General features: G+C 41.8%; 1 protein-coding gene across 46 annotated transcripts in view; it reads left to right on the top strand.

Annotated features, from left to right (window-relative positions):
- Positions 1–25,090, top strand: part of DTNA (dystrobrevin alpha) — a 456,419-nt gene that overhangs the window by 407,132 nt on the left and 24,197 nt on the right. For 22 of the 46 annotated variants that reach the window (XM_086372816.1, XM_086372803.1, XM_086372794.1 and 19 more), the window contains 4 exons: positions 4,050–4,137; positions 7,473–7,570; positions 12,636–12,749; positions 21,699–21,795. In XM_086372816.1, coding sequence (XP_086228942.1) covers positions 4,050–4,137; positions 7,473–7,570; positions 12,636–12,749; positions 21,699–21,795 — 397 coding nt within the window. Of the gene's footprint in view, positions 1–4,049; positions 4,138–7,472; positions 7,571–12,635; positions 12,750–21,698; positions 21,796–23,739; positions 24,949–25,090 lie in introns of those variants that run through there. The other 24 variants (XM_086372789.1, XM_086372779.1, XM_086372806.1 and 21 more) reach the window with 2 other exon arrangements.

The following is a 25,090-nucleotide window of genomic DNA, read 5'->3' as shown; positions in this document are numbered from 1 at the left end:
TCCTAAACCCTGGGCCGCCAGGGAAACGGGCCTGTAGAGATAGCAGAGAAATGTGAACGAATGTTGAGTTCCCAGAAATCGTTACTACATCATAATTTAGGAAGCCTTGGCCCTGCCACTCAAGTTTCCCAGATGCCATTTTGAAATCACAGCAACAAACGCCGTGTATTTAAGGTAGAAAGTGGAAAACTTGCAAAATAATAGATTTCCCCATTCTGAACTGAAGTCTACACAGCAGCCTCTTTTTAATTCATCATGGTCTTGTAGCAAGATTATAAAATCTGGAAATGAATAGGCAAGGATATAGACGATGTTGGGATTGGTATTTCTTTAATGATTTAGGGATTATTGGTCATTTACTTTCGACTATTTGTAACTGAAGTCTTGAAATAATGGAATTTATTAGGGGAATGCTTCATTCACCCTTGTATAATGTGAACGTACAGAAATTGCACATGTGGACTCAGAAATCGTTTGTGCACACAAAGGGGCAATCCATCATTTCACCCCTCATTCACTCGGTGCTGGGGAAGGAGGGGCAGGGAAATATGAGTTATAGCTCACGACAAAATCCCATACCTTCACGTCTTGCATTTCCAGCAGGCTCCTTTTATGTAACCTTCATATTATTTATACCTGCTGGTCATTCATAATAAAAGGTACTTTTATCATGAGGTTTTTTTTTTTCCTTTATCAAAGTTTTTTTATTATTTATTTATCAAAACACTCACAAATGTTTTTGACAAAGTCACTTTCAGGCAGTCGAACAGATCGTTGTCCCAAGCTTAGAGCAGTGAGCCTTGTCTACATAAACTGTGTTGAATTAGACACATGGTCTCTAATATACCAACCATAAAATGATAAATGCGCTAAAAATCAAATTGAATTGTTTCTTTGTGGGGCAGTTTTATTTTAAAGTAAGGACAGCATAACTTTCACTTTCTTATTAAAGCTGTAGCAAGAAATTCAGCTATTATTTTTAACAACTGCAAAGTGCAGACATGTATTATAAAACATCTGTTTTAAACATCTGTTTTAAAACATCCATTGTCCAGAACTAATTCAGCCTTTGGCTAGTAAAATAGTTTCTTATTCCAAGTCTGAATTGGTATGCTGATTGAAACCTCAATCCACTGGGAACAGTACTACACATAGGTGAGCCCTGAATCTGAGAATATCTATCTTAAGGGAATATTTGTAAAATATCACAGTGCTATATGGATATGAAAAGTGGTCTCTTTTATGCAGTTTACATTTAGGGTTCATTTCACATGTTTAACTTTTCCATTTTATTTTCAAGATCTTCTAGGTCCTTGCTACTCAAATGCATATTAACATATCTTGAGAGCTTGCTGGAAATGCAGGTTCTTTGAGCCCATCCTATCCCACCACCGCCACTCTAGAATCAGAGACTGAATTTTCACAAGATCCCTCCATGATATGTATACACACTAAAGTTTGAGAAACCCCGCTCTAGATGGTCGTTGGATGGTATGTGACATTTTGAAGGAGACAAGAATCATTAGTGAATCTGAACAGGTTACTTCAGAGGCAAAATAACAATAAAATTATATTAACTAATATTTTTGAGCATTTAATGTATTCTAGGCATCATATTTTGATCCCTTGGTCAGGAAGATCCCCTGAAGAAGGGCACAGCAACCCACTTCAGTATTCTTGCCTGGAGAATCCCATGGACAGGGGAGCCTGGAGGGCTACAGTCCATGGGGTCGCTAAGAGTTGGACATGACTGAAGCGACTTAGCACAGCACAGGAATCATATCAGTTTGATGCTTTTTCCATGCATTATTTCATTTGGGCAGCAGGAAATAGAAGACTATTTCTCTGATGATGGAGAAATAATTTGGTAAATGGAGAAATTCAGGAATATCCTAAGTAGGAAATGGCAACTTAGAGAAAAGGGCATCGTCTAGTGGAAGCATTCAGAATAAGAATAGATATAGTTTACTTATGTGAGAAATGTAGACAAAGCAGAGAGAGTAGAGACAGGAATATCTTCCAAATGACTGGAAAAAAAAGCTTACACTAATGTAGTCTGCTGAACCAAGAAGAGCTATTTGGAAGTGACATAGCTAATATGCTGAGTCTCACTCATCCTCTCACTTTAGAACAAAGGTTAAAAGACTATGTTGCATGTTTACTGTGTATGTAAATGTACACATAAATAATATAAATGTACGTTACGTTATGTGAATCCAAGTCTTTTTGGTGGGTAATACTTATAACCTTAATGTTGGCATAGAAGTGCGTCATTTTTAATGTATAATCATGAGGATTAATCTTTTTAAGGAACAAGCTTAAATGTAAGAGCCAGTGGAGGAGATTATAAGTATATTTGGAGGTTGAGAGGAAACTGGTTTCTAATCTTGTTCCTGACCTGATACTCACCATAATAACTGATAAACCAAACTAGTCGGCTAACTAGTCTACTAACAGGATTAGTGTTACTGGTATGTTTCACAAACAAACAAACAAAAATTTTATTAGCACCTAAAACTTTGTCTTAAGTAAAGGGCTTTCTGAAATATCAGCTCTCTGGGAGGGTTGATAATGCTTCTATTTGCTTTAGTGTTTTGTTTTGTTTTTTCTTTCTTTCCTTCTTCTTTTTTTTTTTTTTTTTTTTGGCTACACCCCATGAAGCATGTGAGATCTTACTTCCCCAACCACAGATTTAACCTATACCCCTTACCTTGGAAGCACAGAATCTTAAGTGCCAGGGATGTCTTGCAGTTTTTAAGAGGTTTCTAAGGGGTCAGACTAATCTTATCCTAGTAGGAAGAATTTTCATAAATTTATAGGAGACACTAAATGATTCACACCATTAGAAGCCATTACTATTAATATAATTCTGCTTCTCTGAAAGTAAATATAAAATAGCAAATTACCTAGGTAGTAATATTATAGATGAGAAATTATATTTGTCGTGTACTACTGTATAAGAAATTACCCCAAAGCTTAGCAGCTTAAAACAACAAAGACAGTGGGTCAGGAATCCACGTATGGCCTAGGTGTCTGCGGCTGAGGACCCGAGGTGTATATCAAACTGTCTACTGGGCTGTGGTCTCATCTAAAGGCTCTGCTGAAGGTGGTCCAGTCACATGGTTACTAGGCAACTTCAGTTTCTCCTCACCTGAGACATTCCACAGAGCAGCCTATGACATGGCTTCCAAGCTTCCCACAGGCCAGGCAACCCAAAAGAGCTCAAGAGTCAGGAAAAAAAAAAAAAACATGCCCAAGATGGAAGTCAGGGTCTTTTTATAACCTAGTCTTAGAAGTTACCTTCCGTTACTTCTGCCACATGCCATTGACTAGAAGCAAGTCTGTAAGTCCTGTCCATTGTAAAGGAAGAGGGTTACACACAGGAGTGTGAATATCAGGAGGTGGGGGTCACTGGGACCCAACCACAATCAGTTTCTTCTTCCTTCTTGCTTTCTTATTGTCTAACACATCAGTTTCCCAAGGAGTACATGTTACTTGGGTAATAAAGAAATAAAATGGTTAAAGGCAATACAACTTAAAGAGAAAGTATTCTTTCATCAGAAATGTTGATCAGAAAAGTCACTACTCCTTGGAGCTTTCTTAGTAAGTCAAGATTTATTAATGACCTTTCTGGCCACATATTAGATCATGTCAGGGCTTCCTGGTGGTTCAGATGGTAAAGAATTTGCCTGCAATGCAGGAGACACAAGAGACACGGGTTCAATCCCTGGGTTGGGAAGATCCCCTGGAGCAGGACATGGCAACCCACTCCAGTATTCTTGGCCTGGACAATCCCATGGACAGAGGAGCCTGGCAGACTACAGTCCATGGGGTTGCAAAGAGTCACACACGACTGAGTGACTAACACTTTCACTTTTTCAGGAATCTGAGTCTGATATTAATAATCTAACAGGACTTTGTTTTGGCTTTCAAATTTTTTGCACTGAAAAATGAAATAGCAAACCCCTCCCCCTTCCCTGGGTGGTAGTATGAACATACCTGTCTTTCTCAGTTGCCTAACAGGTTCCTTCTTGCTCTGTTCTCAACAGTATGCTTGAGAGCTCCAACCGGCTTGATGAAGAGCACCGGCTGATTGCCAGATACGCGGCCAGACTGGCGGCAGAGTCCACTTCGTCTGTAAGTAGTCTGCGTGAGAGATGTCACATTGACTGTGGTCTTGTTGCTGGTGCCACAACAGCAGAGCCAAGTGGTTGCTATTGAGCCATCTGCAAGACCTAAAAACAATCTGGCTTCTGCTGCTTTGATTTTTCACTTTTCAGCTATCATTCTTGTCTAGCGTGAATCAGAGCTTGAGGGATTCTGTTACAACAGTGCTGAATCAGCCCAACTCCTGATTTCTCTGGATAATGTCTAATCAATAAATATAAAGAGCAAGCAGTGATTCAAATCCACAACTGGCTTAGATAAATTTCTGCTTTTATCAGTATGCAAGTGATGCAGTGGTAAAGAACCCACCTGCCAATGCAGGAGACGTAGGAGACATGGGTTTCAATCCCTGGGTCGGGAAGATCTCCAGGAGTAGGAAATGGCACCCCACTCCAGTATTCTTGCCTGGGAAATTCCATGGACAGAGGAACTTGGTGGACTGCAGTCGACTGGGTCACAAAGAATTGACCACATCTAAGCAACTGAGAAGGAAATGGCAACCCACTCCAGTATTCTTGCCTAGAGAATTCCATGGACAGAGGAGCCTGGTGGGCTGCTGTCCATAGGGTTGCACAGAGTCAGACATGACTGAAGCAACTTAGGATGCATGCATGCATTGGAGAAGGAAATAGCAACCCACTCCAGCGTTCTTGCCTGGAGAATCCCAGGGAAAAGGAGCCTGGTGGGCTGCCATCTATGGGGTTGCACAGAGTCGGACACGACTGAAGCAACTTAGCAACAGCAGCAGCAAGCAACTGAGCACAGAACACAAAATATATACAAAATATGTACAAGAAAGAGAAAATGATGTCATAAAATTAAAAAAAAAAAAAACCTTCATCACATGTCAAAGGTGCCAAAGGCCAGACTTAGCTATAGAAGACCATTTAGAATATAAAATATAGGACCTCACAGTTCTTCAATACCAATACAAATTGTATCTTTGTTAAAAGAAATGCTACATTAAAAAGTGATAGAAAAACTTTATGAAAGCCAGAGCTTCACCAAGTTTAAACCTTTCCCTACAGTTAGTTTTCTGAAGTTAAAATTCAGGCAGCATTTCTCCATGTCTTTAGGCTTAGACAATGGATGCTATTTTTTTAAAGCTTGACATTCTGTGGTAGAAAGATTAGTTGTGATTTTTTTTTATTTGCTTTAAAAATTGGGGGGAATTTTTATAATGTATTGTAGAGCAAAGAAAGCACAGGGAAATCTACATAATCTGACCCTGTTGTTTATTGATTGCTTGTGCTGGGTCTTCATCGCTGTTCCATGCAAGCTTTCTCTAGCTGCGGTGTGCAGGCTTCTCACTGCAATGGCTTCTTTTTTGTGGGTGGAGCCTGGGCTGTAGGGCGTGCGGGCTTTAGTAGTTGTGGTTCATGGGCTTAGTTGCCCTCTGGTATGTGGAATCTTCCCAAACAGGAATCGAATCTGTGTTCTCTGCATTGGCAGGCGAATTCCTAACCACTGGACCACAAGCGAAGTCCTGACTCTTTTTCTATAAAACAATATCAAATAATCCCTTCACTAAATACACATACACATATACGCAGCATCCCTGGTAGCTCAGCTGGCTAAGAATTTGCCTGCAATGCAGGAGACCCTGATTTGATTCTTGGTCAGGAAGATCCCCTGGAGAAGGGATAGGCTACCCCCTCCAGTATTCTTGGACTTCTCTGATGGTTCAGGTGGTAGAGTCCGCCTGCAATGCAGGAGACCTGGGTTCGATCCCTGGGTTGGGAAGATCCCCTGGAGGAGAACATGGCAACCCACTCCAGTATTCTTGCCTGGAGAATCCACATGAACAGAGGAACCTGGTGGGCTACAGCCCATGGGGTCACAAAGAGTCGGACACAATTCAGCAACAAAGCACAGCACAGGACAGAACATATAAATACAGTATATGAGATATATATACATATCTATTGTTATAAAATCATATATATGATATCTAGTCATATATGCCGGAGAAGGCAATGGCACCCCACTCCAGTACTCTTACCTGGAAAATCCCATGGATGGAGAAGTCTGGTGGGCTGCAGTCCATGGGGTCACTAAGAGTCAGACACAACTGAGCGACTTCCCTTTCACTTTTTAGTTTCATGCATTGGAGAAGGAAATGGCAACCCACTCCAGTGTTCTTGCCTGGAGAATCCCAGGGATGGCAGAGCCTGGTGGGCTGCCCTCTCTGGGGCCGCACAGAGTCGGACACAACTGAAGCGACTTAGCAGCAGCAGCAGCAGCAGCAGTCATATATAGCCATGTATATAATTCTTATATAATCATATTCTTCTATATCAATATATGTGATTATATAAGAAGGGAGAAAGTGGTGACTGCATTTACATCAGTTGTTAAAGCTGGTTGCAACCCATCAACAGAAAATTACATATATGAGTGAAGAAATGCTGGAAGTATTTTGACCAAAAGGAGACAAAAAGTCATAATAACTCTGACTTTAAAACTATAGGCTTCCCTGATAGCTCAGTTGGTAAAGAATCTTCCTGCAACACAGGAGACCCTGGTTTGATTCCTGGGTGGGGAAGATCTGCTGGAGAAGGGATAGGCTACCCACTCCAGTATTCTTGGGCTTCCCTTGTGGCTCAGCTAGTAAAGAATCCGCCTGCAATGCAGGAGACCTGTGTTTGATCCCTGGGTTGGGAAGATCCTCTGGAGAAGGAAACGGACCCACCCCAGTATTTTGGGCTGGAGAATTCCATGGACTATATAGTTCACGGGGTCACAGAAGTAGGACACAACTGAGCAACTTTCACTTTCACTTTAAAACTATATTTTTTAATTATATATTACAGTGGTTGAACAGTAATTCTAGAGAAAGATACCTCAACAGTGGTTCATTTATTGAAGTGGGTAGCCATTCTTTTCTCCAGGGGATCTTCCAGACCCAAGGATCGAACTCAGGTCTCCAGCATTACAGGTGGATTCTTTACCGTCTGAGCCACCAGGAAAGCCCTTTACTGAAAAAAAATAGCTGCACTGGAAACAGCATGGCAAGAATGAACTCGCTCCCAATATCAGAAATTTGGAACCAGTTTTTCCCCATGTTTTGTGTATTTGCCTGCAAAAGAATTCTTTTCTCCTTCCCATCCCATAAATGTGCTCCAGACCTCCCCAAAAGCTGGTCCTTAGGAGAGGAACAGCCGTTTAATTTTACATGTTTTGCTTTTTTTGTTTTGATAAAAATGATTGTCTCTTTCGTGTGCGTATCTCACGACTCCTGTCTTTTCAAACACACATAGATTCCCCTGCCCGATACTAAATAGTGTAAACCACGTATTTTACAGCAGCCAACTCAGCAGAGGAGCGCCCCTGACATCTCCTTCACCATTGATGCAAATAAGCAACAAAGGCAGCTGATCGCAGAACTAGAAAACAAGAACAGGTAAGACTTTAGACAGATTGGCTGTTATGATCAAAGTGCACGTTCATTAATAACCTATAGTCATGCTTTTAACTGTCCAGGTTTTTTTCACCCTGTAGGCATATACATATAAGGGAAGTCATCTAGAGTCAGTGATGCTGCTTCTGAAAAACTAATCTTTAAATTTTAGATCATCAGAAATTTCATGAGGGAAAAAAATATATATATATGTGTGTGTGTATATATATATTCTGAGATGTCAATACAATTAATGTAATGCCCCTAGATAGTATCATTTCCCTTTTTCTGAGATACTTATTTTTGTTAAGGAGGTGTCTAAGGCAGAAAGGCCCCCCTGGGTGCTAAAGACTAAGTATCTTAATCACCTAGAGACAAGTAAAAGTCTCACCGGGAGGGCCCTGTGAGGATCGCAGGCTAAAGAGGCATCTGGGGACACCACCATCACCCACTCATTCAAGCCAAACATTTCCACACCCCATCCATCAGGAGGTTTTCCTCTTTATTCAACACAGATTGACTCACCATCTGCCCCGTGAGAGTTCCCCAAAACCAGGCATTTCATCTCCTCCATTCCCACTCAGTGCAACCTGTCACTTTATAATACATAAATCATATCATGTTATTTCTTGTTCAAAATCTCTGTTGAGTTTCCGTTACATTGAATAAAACCCCCCCTCTGACCACAGTCTGCAGGTCCAACCTGACCTGATTCCTGCCTCCCTTTCCAGCCACTGCCCACCTTACTCATTACACTCCTGCTTCTTTCTTTCTTTACAGCCTTTCAAGTACTGGCTGTTCTCCTAGCTTACAGAGCTCTTCCTCAGGGTCTCTGCAGAGATGGCTCTTCCTCACTGCTCAGGTCTCAGCTCAAATGGCATCTCCTATAAGACCACCTCTCTGATACCTCCTACTCCAGGAACCACTCTCTATTATATCCCTGTGTGTGTGTGTGTGTGTTTGTGTGTGTGCATGCACACACATGCACACACATGCATGCCTATCTCTTTTTGAATGCATGAAAAAAAAATGCATTCAAGTGTCCGTTTCCTTCTTATTCTCTGTCTCGTCTGACAGATATGGAATTTCTTTGAGAACTGAGTCCATGACAAATGGCCCCTGGGTTCCAGAACCATGCCTGGTACACTGAAACACTGTAGAAGCTCAGCAAATATATACTGAGTGAGAATATAATGAATTGCTGAGTCAGATCTTAAACTCAGTGCTGAGTAAGCCTCACATAAAAACAACTTGTACCTTCTGTATTTCTCAGAGCAGCACCAAAATGTCTTAATATTTAATCTCATCTTTAAACACTGATGTGCCTTCTGAGATCAAACTGGTAAAGGAGAAAATTGTGATCGTTGTTACATGCCGATAGAGTCTGACCTGAAAATCTTGGGATAAATGGTCAAGCTATTCTTTGAAGTTCTACAGAAAAAAGTTAAAAGGAAGGTAAAAATTCAGGACATTTTCATATTTTTGGAAAAAAAAGACTAAAGTGAAAATTTACAAGCACACAAATAGCTAATCTTGGTTGCAATTTTAATCTACTCTCCTACCTTTCCAAAGCATTTATTCTCCCTTCCAGTTCTCTGCTTCCACTCAGCATGGGGATGTCATCTGTGTGTGCTAAGTTGCTTCAGTCCCGTCTGACTCTGCAACCCTGTGGACTGTAGGCTCCTCTGTCCATGGGATTCTCCAGGCAAGAAGACTAGAGCAGGTTGGCATTTCCTCCTCCAGGGGATCTTCCCGACCCAGGGAAAAACCTAAGTCTCTCCTGCATTGGCAGGTGGGTTCTTTACCACTAGAGCCACCTGGGAAGAGACTGGAGGGGAAAATTGGGACTTCCTTTAAGGAAATAACCCAGTAATATGTACCTCCACGTGAGATTCCAGAATCAACAAGAGGCCCCATGATTGTGCTGGGTGTGCCATGCTACCACTCCTTCTGCTTAGTTCTAGGGCATTTGGGGATTGTACTTTCTGAAGGACCAGAGAGAGAATAGAGGAATGGGAATGAGAAAATATGGCAGGAAAAGAGCTTCGTCCTATCCGAGTTCCTTCCGCACCCGGTGCCTAAAGATCATCTAGTCCATCCCGAACTCATCTCTCTAAGCCAGCAGCCTCAACCCCATGGATGACTCTAGAACCGTGTCCCAGAAGCTTATCCAGGTCACAGTTCCTGTACCATGGAAATCACCCAGGGATCCCATGGTCTCCAAAGTGACAGTTAACCCGGTAATCAGATCTCTGGGCTTTAAGGGAGGATAGAATTGCTCACTTGACTTTGTCACTACCCTGAGTAGTTCATGGATGTTTCAGCAGTGATCTTTGGAAAATAATGCTTCCTTAGAGCATACTTAGAGGAGCCAGTTGGAGTTAGTATTAGGAGTAGCAAGGCTCTTCGAATTACATTGTCTAAGTCACAGCCTGCCTAGGCTACACCTGTCAGACCAAGTAGTGGAGACTAAAGGAGTCTGATATATATGAGGTTTGGGGCACACCAACCTGAGTTCAAATGACCACTACCGCCTAGATATTGAACTTGGACAAGATTTGTAACTAGTCTATGCTTCGATTCCCTCATTCATGAAACAGATAATAGCAGACCCTGTATATACAACAGTTCCTAATAGAACTGTTAGGAGGATTAAATAAGACTAAGAAGACAATGACTGCTTAGTGACTGAGCGCACACGCATGCAAGAAGACAACACAGTTCCCAGGTGTAGTCTAAGCACTTCATGCTCCTTGCCTACCTTATCATTATTTATTTTCTGCTAGAGCTGCTTCTCTATTTTCCTTCTTTGGGGCAAAATGGTTCTGTCATGGTTCTGTCCTCAGAATCAACAAGGAGACCTAGTGGAGGTCACAGAATGTCAGGATGTTAGCCCTGAGGAACTTGGAAATCTCAGTTCCCTGATTTTCAGGCTGAGCTCTCTGGGACCCCAGGGGCCCCGTAGGGGTGCATGAAGAGGAAGAAGGGGCATCCCAAGTGGTGCTAGTGGTAAAGAACCCACCTGCCAGTGCAGCAGTTGAAAGAGATGCCAGTTTGATCCCTGAGTCGGAAAGATCCCCTGGAGGAGGGCATGGCCACCACTCCAGTCTTCTTGCCTGGAGAATCCCATGGACAGTGGAGTCTGGCAGGCTGCAGTCCATAGGATAACACAGAGTCAGACGCAACTGAAGCAACTACGCACAAAGAGGAAGGAAGAAGAGCCAGTAGTGCAGGGCACGCCCTTCTTTAACCAGAGAAGTTTCTTCTTAACTCTCTGATATGTTGCGTTTCCATAGAAGGTTCCTTTTAAAGAAAAATTTCCACCTTGAAACACCAAGGGGGAGCAAAAAAAAAGTTGAAAACCACTGAATTATGGTCCATATCCATGAAAGGGACAGTGACTCACTGGTAATTAGCTTCTTGATGCTGGCATGTTTGTGGGGCAGGAGATTGTAGATCAGCCTTTCAGATGGAAAGTCACCCAGCCCCCTTGCTCACCAGGTTCACCTTCCATTCTCATTCTCGGTTCTTTGTTCTGTCTTACTGGCTCTTCTGCATTTTACTGGATGGGAGGCTGACCCCTCCCCCAAGAACTCATGACTTGTAACCTTGCCTAATAGCGTCTAACTCACTTAGGGATAATTTGCTTTGTGTCGGTCACCTATCCTTTATGGCTGGCCTAATGTTCACCCCAATGCAAGGCAGACCAGAACCCAACATTAATGATAGACGGACACGTCTCACCCCTGACCGAGGTCATACCAATAGCACTCTTCGGTCACTGACTCAATTACACTGAATCCTTTTAAAAGCACTTTCCTTCTTAAGGCTACTCTCATTGAGATCCATTGTTAAGCTTGAAAATGTTAAGAAAAGAGAAAGAATTTTGCCTAACTGGGGGCTTTTCAGAAAAATTCAGTGAGAAGAATTTCATTCCCGGTGTGAGAATGGGGTTATTTAGTTTCGTAAAATGAATGCCATTTATCCTTAATTTCCTTCCAAGTATCTCTTACTTGGTATCTGCAGGTAGTTTAAGGTGTCAGACTGAGATCATAAATAAGAGGAAGATTCATTTTCATCTCTTAAGCAGTGCGCTTTGCAAAGTTGAACACTTTACTGCAGCATTATATTACTGACTAGAGAGATTAGGTCCTGGGGAGAACAATCAGCTTGAAGGTTCCAATGACAAGCAGGCCTTCCTGGTTCCTAGGATGTACTGGAGATGAAGGCAGTATGCTTCATCCACAGCACTCAACTGTTGCAGGAAGAGGGACCCCTTCCAGGGCCTGAGAGTGGGCTCTTGTCTAACACTGGGAAATGAATTGTCCAAGGAGACACACATGCTGACAAAGCAAAAGATTTTGTGGGAAGGATGCCCCAGGGGACAAGCAGCACACAGGAACACAGGAGGACTGCTCTGCCTCCTGATTCAGTCTCAGGTTTTATGGTAATTGGCGTTAGTTTCCAGGTTGTCTCTGGCCAGTCATCTTGCTTGGCCCGTATTTGGTCTGACTCAGGGTCCTTCCTTGGAGAAGGGTATGGCCACCCACTCCAGTATTCTTGCCTGGAGAATGCCATGGACAGAGGAGCCTGGGGGGCTACAGCCCAGGGAGTCGCAAAGGGTCGGACATGACTGAGCGACTAACACTCAGGGTCCTTCCTGGTGGTAAGTGCAACTCTCAGCCAAGATGGATTATGGTGCAAAGGATTCTAGGATTCTCCTCCCTCCTCTGGTCCCTCCCAGATTCTCCCAGTTAGTTTTTGGCAGCAGCAGCACAGCACATTCCTTATTTGAACCTCTGTTGTGAGACAGTTCAAGCAAGCAGTTATCATCAGTTATCACCATGCCTGACCAATGCAGACAATTTCAGTCAACAGTCCCCTAACACAGCTTAGCTACAGCCAACACCTCATAAACACTGTCAGTTCATGAGGACAGGTTTTGCTCCAACACACAGGACGACCCCTTCTTTCTTTGTTCCGGTGGCCCTGATCAGCTCACATGTTAGATCCTGGATGTCCTGGAAGTTAACTGACCGGGTTTCTCTCCTTCCTCCTCTCTCCCAAGAGAAATCCTACAGGAGATCCAGAGGCTGCGGCTAGAGCATGAACAAGCTTCTCAGCCCACGCCGGAGAAGGCACAGCAGAACCCCACTCTGCTGGCAGAGCTGCGGCTCCTCAGGTAAGAAAAGGAGCCCAAGGCATCTCAGGAAGGCAGTGTTTGAGATCGTCCAAACCATCTGACAGTGTCCACTGGAAAATGGTCATCAGCCTCTGCAGCTGCCAATGTCTATTTGCTTTTATTTTTATAGCACACATCTAATTGCTGAGATTCGGGGGTCTGGGAAAAGAAGCTATTTACACTTTGCTTTTTTCTTTGACACAGAGAAAAGGACACAGTGTTCTTCAGATCCAAAACCAAATGTTTCACTAGAAAAAAAAATGTATCATGCATTCTCTTTTTTAATTACAGTGTAGTTGATGTCAGTTATTGTGTAAGTATGATATTACGGAAGCTGTGCTGTGTGTGCTTAGTTGCTCAGTCACAGCAGACTCTGTGACCCCATGGACTGTAGCCCTCCAGGCTCCTCTGTTCATGGAATTCTCCAGGCAGGAATACTGGAGTGGACAGCCATTCCCTTCTGCAGGGGATCTTTCCAACCCAGGGATCAAACCTGGGTCTCCTGCATTGCAGGTGGATTCTTTACCACCTGAGCCACCAGGGAGACCCCATACTTCATTTCTGGTTTTTATAAACTATTGGCTATATTCCCCATGTTGTACAATATATCCTTGTGGGTTATTTTATACATAATAGTTGGTACCTCTTAATGCCTAGCCCTGTATCTCCCATCCCTCACTTTTCTCTCCCCTCTGGTGACCACTAGTTTGTTCTCTATATCCATCTTGCTGGAAAAAAGAATTTGAACTCAACTCTTTTTAGTTATTTGCACTATCAACAATATGTTTATGATAAAAGTGATCAACAAAACAAACATGTAAACAACTAAATAATCACCACTTTTTAAATTTAAAAAATTATATGTGACCCATAAATTCTCTCCAACTCTTGGTCCCTAAGAGTTTTCTATACAGATCCTCACACCTTCTTGTTCTGCAAATGAATTTAAAGGCCTGGTGTTACCTAGTCGGTCATCATGACATATTGTTGGAAAGGACTGAAGAAGATCATTTGGTTCCACCCCTGAATTTCAGGGTACTTCTCAGCCTCAGATTGTAGAGAGCAGCAGGGCGTGGATGAGGACTGTGAGCACGTGCAAAAGGAGTCAGACCAGGGGCTCTGCTTCAGACTTACCAACATGCCTTGAATATGGCACTGACCCAAACCTGTCCGTATGGAAAACAATGCAAACATAACCCAAAGATACTCCCTAGTGGAAATGTCATATTTCACAAGGCAGTCAGAGTCAGCAAGTATAACATTCTTTCCATCTTTCAGTTTGGATGTCAAGTGTATTTCAGATGTATCTAACTCCAAGGCAACTAACTCTTATTAATTTTTTATAATAAGAACAGATGCCTCTGCTCAGAAATTAGAGTGCCCCTTGTCAACATTAGAGCGCCACTTGCTTACTCTGGTGGCTCAGATGGTAAAGAATCTGCCTACAGCGTAGGAGACCTGGGTTCAATCCCTGGGTCAGAAAGAACCCCTGGAGAAGGAAATGGCAACCCACTCCAGTATTCTTGCCTGGGAAACTTTTATACAGAGCAGCCTGGTGGGCTACAGTCCGTGGAGCCACACAGAGTCAGACCCAACTGAGCGACTAACACTTTAACTTCCTCCTTACAAGGAGACTAAATTTAGCACATTCTGTATGGCTGTATTTGTGTTTTACCAAGTCCCGGTTGATTGTATGGATCTTTCTAGGGGCTCCACTCTAACCCAGCTCTATGGACATATTCACATCTGAGCACTCAGCACACCTGGCCAGGGAGCAGGCCCTGCCTCTCAGGTGGGATCCAGTCTCCCCGGGCTCATACACTTGACTGGAGGGGGAGGCCCACCAAAGGCCTGAGTTATGGAGAGGAGATCTGTAGAGCTTTCTTGTAGAGGCTTCTGGATGTGCAGAGATCACATCATACTTTAGAAGAACAAAATAATTTAATGGAAGAAATATAAAGTCTTCCTTTTCAATATATATGATTTCTGGTCCTACTTTTAGAGAGATGTTTTAGGAGTTCTTGCATATTCTGCTACACCATCACCCAGAAGGGATGAAAATGAAAAGGAAAAGAATGTTTTACATCCTCCTCCTCCTCCTCAAGGGCTTATGAAAGTAAATCACTGCTTGAAAATAGCATATTTTGCCAAATAGGATTATGTCGGCCCTTCAGACTCACAAGTAAAGAAAGTTGAGTCTAGTATGTGCAGGCATACTAAGTTGTTTCGTCATGCCTGACTCTTTGCATCCCTATGGACCATAGCCCGCCAGGCTCCTCTGTCCATGGGCATTCGCCAGGCAAGAATACTGGAGTGGGCTATCATGCCCTCCTCCACAGGATTGTCCCAACCCAGAGATCAAATTTGTGTCTCTTAATCTCCTCCATTGACAGGCAGATTCTTTACCGCTAGCACCACCTGGAAACCCCTCTCATGACCCTGGCTGAGTTTAAAGCCATACTAAGGAGTCTGGCTCTGTGGGGAACTTCTAGAGTTTTGGCCATCACCATCAGAGGGTGGCCCACACATCTGGCTTAAGACCTGAAACACCTATATCCTAGCTGATTTGCTTGCCTGCCTCCATATTCTTCAGGTTTCCCAGGTGGTAAAAAAAAAAAAAAAAACACCCACCAGTCAATGCAGGAGATGCAAGTAGTCCCTGGGTCGGGAAGATCCTGTGGAGGAGGGCACAGTATTCTTGCTTGGAGAATCCCATGGACAGAGGAGCCCAGTGAGCTACAGTTCATAGGGTCACAAGAGTTGGACACAATTGAAGCAACTTAGCACGCATGCAGATTTGTGTGTCGGGCTTCCCATGGGGCTCAGTGGTAAAGAAACTGTCTGCCAATGCAGAAGACACAGAAGACCTGGGTTCGATCCCTGGGTCCAGAAATTCCCTGGAGGAGGAAATGGCAACCCACCCCAGTATCCCTGCCTGGGAAATCCCATGGACAGAGGAACTTGGCAGGCTACAGTCCAAGCGGCCGCAAAAGAGTCAGACTCAACTGGAGCGACTTAGCAAGCATTCCATATTCTCCACATTTCTTCTGCCTGGAATAAGTACCCTTCCTTGAAGGATATTTCTCTGGATACTGATGAACCACTTATACTGTGCTAAGCACTTTAACAATTGGCAAGTTTCACAAATACCCAGAAACCCTGCTCTGAGTGTTTTATCCTTTAGTCATTTCAGACTTTTCAAGAGTTCCAAAACAGTGACCTCTTGCCAATCACTTTGGCCTTGAGTTCACACTGAGGGGTGACCATGTGAAGCCGCCAAAGGAACTCCTTTTTGTAGCTTTGACAAAGGTCTCCTCCATCTATTACATCTTTTCTGGGCCTCTTATTGAGAAGCCAACAGGAGAAATTTCTTTACCAGAGAAATGAGGGCAGCAAGATCAGTGCTTCGCTTTTCATGAACACATAGTTTATTTTTATCTTAAGGGCACCACAACCTTTCTAAATGATCACATTCCCCTTTTTACTTTAGCCATGACAAAGCTGAAAGCCAAGTTTACAACCCAGATCTGGCAACTGAATAGCATTATAGGACAGGCATTTCATAGACGCTTCCTGTGCACTAAGCTCCACCTAACACTGTTTCATACAGTTGCTGTGAAAAACCTGGGAGATGGCCATTACTATTACAGGGAAAGGAAAGGGTTAGTCCCTCAGTCATGTCTGACTCTTTGAGACCACATGGACTGTAGCCCCCCAGCCTCCTCTGTCCATGGGATTCACTAGGCAAGAATACTGGAGTGGGTTGCCATTTCCTCCTCCAGGGGGTCTTCCTGACCCAGGGATCAAACCTGGGTCTCCCACATTGCAGGCAGATTCCTTACCATCTGAGCCACCAGGGAAGCCCCGTACTACTATAGTCTTTCTATAAAGAAACTGAGGTTCACAGAAGTGAAATAACTTGCCCAAAATCCTGCACAGTGAGCATCACAGGTAGATTCTCTCTCCTTGCATACGTGCGTTCTCAGTCGTGTCCGACTCTTTGTGATCCTATGGATTGTAGCCCATTAGGCTCCTCTGTCTATGGGATTCTTCTGGCAAGAATACTGGAGTGGGTTGCCGTGCCCTCCTCCAGGGAATCTTCCTGACCCAGGGATCGAACCCCCATCTCTTAAGTCTCCTGCATTGGCAGGGGCTATCTTTACCACTAGTGTCACCTGGGAAGCCTCTCCTTTCCTTGGGTCTTAATTATCTCCTGCCTAGACTATTATAATAAGCACTTACTTGATTCGCAGCCTCTGGACAATACACACTGCTATCCTTTGATTATTCAGTTAGTTCAATTTAACAAATATTTCTAAAGTGCAGTGTGCCCAGAACTGAGTTGAAAAAGATATTGTTCCTGGTCTCATAGAATTTGTGGTCAAGTAGGAAAATGACATAAATCAAATAGTTACACAAATAAGAGTGTGATTATTAACTGTGATAAGTTCTATAAGCAATCTTCCTTTAAAAAAAAAAGACATAATTATCAAAGCTGCTACATCAGTCAGAAGTTACCATGAAGAAGGATTGTTTGAGTTGAAGCATGAAAGATAAATACACGGGGAATGGGGATTATGGACAGTGGAGGGAGCTGGAAGTAGCTGATGAAAGGCTTTACTGGTAGATAGATGCTATATGTACAAACACCAAATAGCAAGAGCAAATCTGGTATCTTTTTTGGAACTAAAAGCTTTGTTGACCTAGAATGCAGTGAGCAAACAGGTGCATGGTAAGAGCTGGAGCTGTAGATGTAGATGGGGGTAGACTGTGATGCTGTGTGGCCGCGCGGACCATCTTGAGGAAATTGCTATCAATCCCACAACAGGAAGCCACTGGAGGATGAGAGTTACATACCGAGTTAACACAGTGGATTAGCTTGGCAAGTCAGATTCACATGAGTCAAAGATCTTGCCCTAATATTAATTTTTAGAATACAGGCAATCAATAGGCACAGATGAAGCTGAGAAAGGCCTGCAGCATTCCATGTGGTTCCCCAGGTCTTTCCTTCCCATATTGGATGGGGAAATCTGAGGGAAAGTTTGCAAGGTGATCTAGTGACCCTTCCCACTGCAAAACCATTAAGAGACAGCTAAAGAACTGTATTTGCAAAGACAATACCATCTCCTATAAAGAAGAAACTATTAAACTGTGAAGCAACTTCACACTACAAATGGGAAGAAAAACAATTATAAATTTTCATATTTATCTCTTGTCTAAAAAAATAAGCATATTATATACCCCAAAGTTGCATTCTTTTTAAGGTATATGAGATTATTCTTTGAGAAAACTTATTAATATAAAGAGACTTTTTTGTGGAATTATAATCTCTGATGCAGGTTTGTGGTTTCCAGACCTGAATTTCATTCAGTTCAGTTCAGTCGCTCAGTCGTGTCCGACTCTTTGCGACCCCATGAACCGCAGCACGCCAGGCCTCCCTGTCCATCACCAACAACCAGAGTTCACTCAAACTCATGTCCATCGAATCGGTGATGCCATACAGCCATCTCATCCTCTGTCGTCTCCTTCTCCTCCTGCCCACAATCCCTCCCAGCATCAGAGTCTTTTCCAATGAGTCAACTCTTTGCATGAGGTGGCCAAAGTACTGGAGTTTCAGCTTCAGCATCAGTCCTTCCAATGAACACCCAGGACTGAATTTCATTAGACCAGCTTAATTTTTTTTTTTGGTGGCGGGAAACAACACAAAGTTAAGCACTTTTTGTTTCACCAGGTAACAGCTTTCTTTGGGCTATACTAGGCTTTAGCTGCAGCACACAAGCATCTATGTTTGCAGCAAGCAAGGGCTACTCTTCGTTGCGGTGCACGGGCTTCTCATCGCGGTGGCTTCTCTTGGGGCAGAGCACAGGCTGCAGAGCGCAGGCTCAGTAGTTGTGGCGCAGGGCTTACTTGCTCCATGGCAGGTGGGATCTTCTTGGACCAGGGATCAAACTCGTGTCCCTTGCATTGGCTGGCAGATTCTTAATCACTGGACCACCAGGAAACTCCCTACAATGACATCTTTCAACTACCATCACCTGTTAGCATGTTTCATGAATGCAGTATATTTTTTAACATTTTATTTTGAAAAACAATTCACACCTACAGAAGATTTTTAAGAATATCACACTAAATTTCCCTTCTACGCTTCACCTAGGGAGTGCAAACATTTTGTCGCACTCTTCTCTATCTCCCTATATATGTTTATATATGTAAACTACACACACGTTTTTGATGAGCCATTTGAGAGTAAAATGCAGACATCAAAATCCTTTACCCCTAAATACTTATGTATATATTTTCTAAGAAGAAAGAAAGACATTCTCTTCTATAACTATGGTATCATCATCAAACTCAGAAAAGTTAATATTGATATTTATTATGATTATCTATTATTAATATACAGTTCAGCCTTCCCTGGTGGCTCAGATGGTAAAGAATCCACCTGCCATGTGGGAGATCTGGGTTCAGTCTCTGGGTTGGGAAGATCCCCTGGAAGACAGTATGGCAACCCACTCGAATATTCTTGCCTGGAGAACTCCATGGACAGAGGTGCTTGGTGGGCTACATTCCATGGGGTCATACAGTCCAAAGAGACAGACACAACTGAGTGACTAAGCAATATACAGTTCATATTAAAAATTTTGCCTATTATCCCAACATTCTCCTAAAGAAAGTAGGTTTTAATACACACAAAATTAAAAATAATCTGACAGAATATCAGAATAAAAGGCATTCTTTTAGAGATGATATATTTAGCTCTAAGAAAATAAAATCACTATTTAGTCCAGGTTTTCTCAGTGTTCCTTGGAACACTGGAGGCTGCACCACACTATTGTTATCAAACCCACATTTGGTAACCATTGGTGTAAACACTTACAGAGAAGACATTATTAAATAAATTTTTTAAATTTATTTCAATGCAACGCATGAAAGAGTAAATGTCATGTTTTGAAAGAGTATTACTTAAGATAAATACAAATAAGGCTATTTCAATATTGATTAATTATACATTACTATAAGTTAATTTTTTCTGATGGTTTTTAGATGCTTCTTTTAATACTTCTTATCTATAATTTGAAGAGTTTGCTTTAACCTTCCCCTCAAAGTGCTTTTGGCCTTTAGCTCTCAAAAGGCCAAAAATTACAAAACAGCATCTAGACGAGAACTGGAAATAAATCAGAAACATTATCTGCCTTCTGCCAAGCCCTACCGAGGATGTAGCTGGAACACCATGTGCAGACAAGGTCAAAGGAAAAAACCGCTAATGGAGTTGTCACTGAAGAATATTGTTGAATTGGGCAAGACTTTTTCAGAATTAGAATTCTACAGACCAGCAAGACAAAAGACTAAAATAGGGTACCATTAAGGTCTATAAAATTATGGTGTTCCTTATCCTCAAGATTCAGAAAAGGGGCAATTGTAAAGAAAATCAACAGAAGGATTTCTCTCAAAATAAACTTTAAGTAGCAATAAAAGTCAAAAATACAAATATATTTTAAAAGTGACATGTTTATAAATTTTAAATTCATAAATCATTATAGAGAAAGCCTATATTAAAGCAAATTAGAAACGTCTCATTTATATCCATCACCTGTCCTCCCACAAAGTATCTTTCAACGGGATGAGTCACTGACCTAACCCAGTGTGACAGTTTTATGTGGTCCGTTTTTCATTTCAGAGCCCCTGCTATAAGCTCCACTTAATATTATGCCTGTGTCATTGAAGCTAGACATGTCCATTCATACATTAACACATGTGTGGTTAAGGCATCCATACATTTTTAAAAATATAATTTCTAATATTTCAGAATTAGAAGTCCTTGGGGCAAGGAATAAATTGTATATATCATTTTTTCACTAGCAGTCATGAAATAAGAGATTGAAATCGATTTGGAAAATACACTTCAGAAATGTGGATCATTAGTATTTGTGTCCTTCCTGGTTTTCATTCTTGTTGACAGCTGATAGAAGTTTTGCAAAACAAAGTTAAGCAAACACAAACCTTGTAGATTATTGCAACAATTGTGTAGGAACTCCTTTTTTCTGACTTCACTCTAAGCAGCCAAACCCAAACCAGAAAATTTAGATCGACTATAAAACTGTGTACAAGGAAAAGTCCTCCTCTGAAAGGCACCACATTGCATACTAAGAATTGAACAATTCTTAAAAATGAAAAATTTACTTTTCTAAATCTGATTTCCAGACACTAAAGTAATCAGTATTTTCTGTGAGGGTCCTTGGCCTTGGAAGATCTGTGGGTTTGGCCTTTTTCAGTGGCAGTTTGGTTTTTGTTTGTTATCTGAGGACCCAGTGGCACAGCACAGAGCCCATGACATAATTAGCATTCAGAAAATATTTTATTAAATGGTTAATTCAGGATAGATGAGGGTAAATATCCAGTAGGATTTTAATTTTGTTTTACTGTGACTTTTAACAATTAAACATATACCTGGCTGCTCTGGTATCTCAAATGGTAAAGAATCTGCTTGCAATGCAGGAGTGAGTGATAGTTGCTAAGTCGTGTGTGACTCTTTGGGACCCCATGTACTATAGTCCATCAGGCTCCTCTGTCCCTGGGATTCTCCAGGCAAGAACACTGGAGTGGGTTGCCATTTCCTTCTCCAAGAGACTCAGGTACAGTCCCTGGGTCAGGAAGGTTCTCTGGAGAAAGGAATGGCTACCCACTCCAGCATTCTTGCCTGGAGAATTCCAAGGACAGAGGAGCCTGGCAGGCTACAGTCCGTGGGGTCCCAAAGAGTCACACTCAACTAAATGACTAACAAGCTATAACTGTGCATTCATTTGACATTTCCCTGCCAGGTAACCATGTCAAAGACCCAGAGATGCCCTTTTTCTAGTGTCCACCGCTGCCCTGCCTCAAGACTGGGAAACGTGATTAGCTCAGTGAGTTGAGTGCTGTTTCTAACGACAACTACTACTTCTTTCTTAGACAGCGCAAGGACGAGCTGGAGCAGAGAATGTCTGCCCTCCAGGAGAGCCGGAGAGAGCTAATGGTCCAGTTAGAAGGTCTCATGAAACTACTAAAGGTAAGATGTTTCACATAGCTATTTCCTAGACCTACGACTATGGCATTTGTAAAAAAAAATAATAATAATTAATAAATAAAATACATTTTAAAATTTGCACCTAATGTGCAATGGTTTTTCCAATTACTATATATGTGATTTCCTCCCCCAAAAAGTGGTTTCAAACTGAGTTTTAGTATCTTTTCTTAGACACATCAAATGACAAGATCATTTGTAGGGTTCATTCTTATCTATTTCATGGAAGCAGACTACTGACGACCTTCATGGCATAAGTTATTTCCAGTTGGCTCATTTCCAGTTCCTTTTGTCCTTGGAAGTAATATTACTAAAACTGAATTTATTCAAAAATATTTCACATTTCATAGCTTTCAGCAGTTCTGACTAAACTGAACTGAAGCTCATATCTAATTCAGAAAATGAAGATACAGACATTAAAATAATTTTGGTGATTATAGTTTTATTAAGAGGAGTAACTTTTTTCATTTCAGTAAATGTTATCAAATCTGTGTGGCTTTCGCAGCAAGTCACATAATTCCTATGGGTTTCAAATGCAAAGCGTAAATGGGAATATCTCCTTCACTTTTCTACAAGTGGAGCATGTAATAAGATGGTCTGCAGAGTGTTATAATAATAATTCTCATTGGGAACTGGCATTCTTTCTTTCATAAATCTTAGTCCCTTCGTCAGTGTGCACAAAGTTGCATTTCAACTCAAAAGTAGACTCGTATGGCCACATGTCCCTGATGGCTCCCGTGGACATTTCAGTGCTCTGTGGCCATCCTGCCTGATATAAACAAGCATGAACCAGTGACATGCCAAAGGCAGGAACTAAAGCTTATGTTGGAGTAACACAGACAAAGTCTCTGGGACAGCTCACTTGCAAGACAAGATGTCCTATCTTTCAGTCTATGGCTCCCCTATATCCCTGACACCCCATCATTTATTGTTTCTGTATTTCTTTCTTTCTTTCTTTTTCTTTCTTTCTTCCCTTTCCTTTCCCTTCTTTTCCTTCCCTTTCTCTTTCTTACTTTTCTTTCTCCCTCCCTTCATTTCTTTTATGTATTTATTTTTTAATTTCAAAACTTAAATAACAGTTAACAGATATTTGTTGAAACCTACTGTCTCCCAGGCACTGATGAAAATGTAACACTTTTTTTTCTTTTCTTTTCTTTATTCTTTATTCCTGTAGTCGACTTTTCCTGCCATCAGTATCGGAAATGCTTTATCTTTACTGAACAAAATTTACTTTTCATTGTATCAGACATATAAAGTATAAAATTCAGTTTTTGTTGTACTATCTGTCCTCTGTCCATGGAATTCTCCAGGCAAGAATACTGGGGTGGGTTGCCATTCCCTTCTCCAGGGGATCTTCCTGAACCAGGGATCAAGCCTGGGTCTCCTGTAGTGCAGGCAGATTCTTTACCATCTGAGCCACCAGGGAAGCCCATGTTAAGACAGGACCAGATAATTAATAACCTCTTGCTGTTTCTGCCCTATTATCTCATGTGATGATCCAGACACGCTTTTTCTGGTTTTTTTCCCCCAAATATACCAAATAAAGTGGACCTGTCCCATCTTTCCCGTCACCGAATGACAGGGAACTGAAAACAGCCCTCTGGTTCTACGTCTATGCTTCTGTCGCTTTAGCAATGGGAGAGGAGTCTGTTTACCACCAGCCATCTTGGCATCACTGTAGCCTGAGTGTAGTCTATTCTATCAGGATGTACCGGTTGCAGGATAAGGAGAGAAATCATGTTGAAAGATGATTAGACTCGTGGAGGAAAGAGACAGGTCCATAGTTTCAAATACCTAAATAGACTTGGAACTCTAAGTACCCAAGGTAGAAGAGGCTTGATTTCCCCCACCTTTATTCCTTCACACTGTGTACATGCTCTTATTGGAACCCTGGGTAACCTAACCATTATTGATTCAATCTTTCTGTAGGAAGAAGAATTGAAGCAGGGAGTAAGTTATGTGCCCTACTGCAGGTCTTAACTAACAGTGGAGGGGCCTGCCGTCCTGCCGTTTTTCTCATTGCTTTTGCCTCTAATGTATGTTCATGCTTCAGTTTGGAAAGAGAAAAAAAAAATTATACTAATTTGCTTCCTTTTCAATGTAGTGCTTGAATTGAGACACATAAAATTTAGCATTTTTTATAACTACCATCAACATCAAAAGAAGAGCTATTACATCTTTTAGAACAGGGAACATATTTAATTTGTTGGAAACTCTTTAGAGCTCCAGGGTCTAAGTTTCAAAGCAGTCTCATGCTTTTTCTGGGTCGTTAATCAGACCCTTCTCTTAATAGAAAGGCACTCACCACAATTACTAATGGTCCATTAGATGGAACCCACTGAGGTTCTACCTCAGTTAGCACTCAGAAGCTAACCTTGACATCTGCTCATCCTGTGAATGTTCAGTTCAGTTTCCATTTTACTGAAAAGGTGTGGAACTTCTTTTTGTAAAAATCAGCCAATTACATCTCCTCTCATTGCCTAATTACTAAGCCCTGTTCCCCACTGCTCACCATTAAGTGCTCAGTCTAATAAGAGAAAGACTGAACTCTAACTGTTCACTTCTCAGACTAGAATATACCTACCATTGGTTGACAATCATCTCCAAAGAATAGATAACTTTCAGCCTTTATCTTATCACCAAGCACCTTTCTGCTCTAGGAGTTCACAAGGGGTTACATACATCTTCCCTGGAAATATGAACCCTGTGGCTCTCTAACTGTAGCTGAACTGAAGCCCTCTGTCTGACCACGTGGCCTGGTGCAGAAGCCAGCAGAGGGAGCAACGTGCTCAAAATACAATAAGAATAAAACAAATAAACAAAATAAAAGCAGCTTTCATTCCCAGTGCATGTACCGAGCTGTGTATGACAATATATCCCACCTGCCGGTCTTATCCAAAAGTTTGACATTATTTCCATGCATCCATGACAACCACAGCCTGTCTGATTTCAACGTACCCTTTCATTCTTCTGTATTCTCTTTCCTATTATTCATTGTGCGTGTTTGTGTGTAACAAAGAATGTTTGCAAAATGCTGGACACATTTTTAACCTTCATTCCCATGGTCTGTAAAAAAAAAAAAAGGAAAGTGTAAAACGAATCTGTAATGTCAGACAATAAAGACAATGTATTACATTATTTGTATTTTGTGAACAAAGTTACTTCACTAAACTGAAGTCAAATTTTAATGAGAGACAGCCCCCCTGGGTAAAGGACACACATTTGCTGCCTGTATAATTGCCCATAAATTCATACCTGGGGTGTTGCTATTGTACATACG

This window comes from Bos grunniens, chromosome 24, assembly GCF_055505025.1.
Source record: "Bos grunniens cultivar Pamir isolate PY7600 chromosome 24, Bosgru_T2T1.0, whole genome shotgun sequence".
NCBI lineage: Eukaryota > Metazoa > Chordata > Mammalia > Artiodactyla > Bovidae > Bos > Bos grunniens.
The sequence above is the reverse complement of the archived record's forward strand: the minus strand, read 5'-3'. Positions and strand labels throughout refer to the sequence as shown.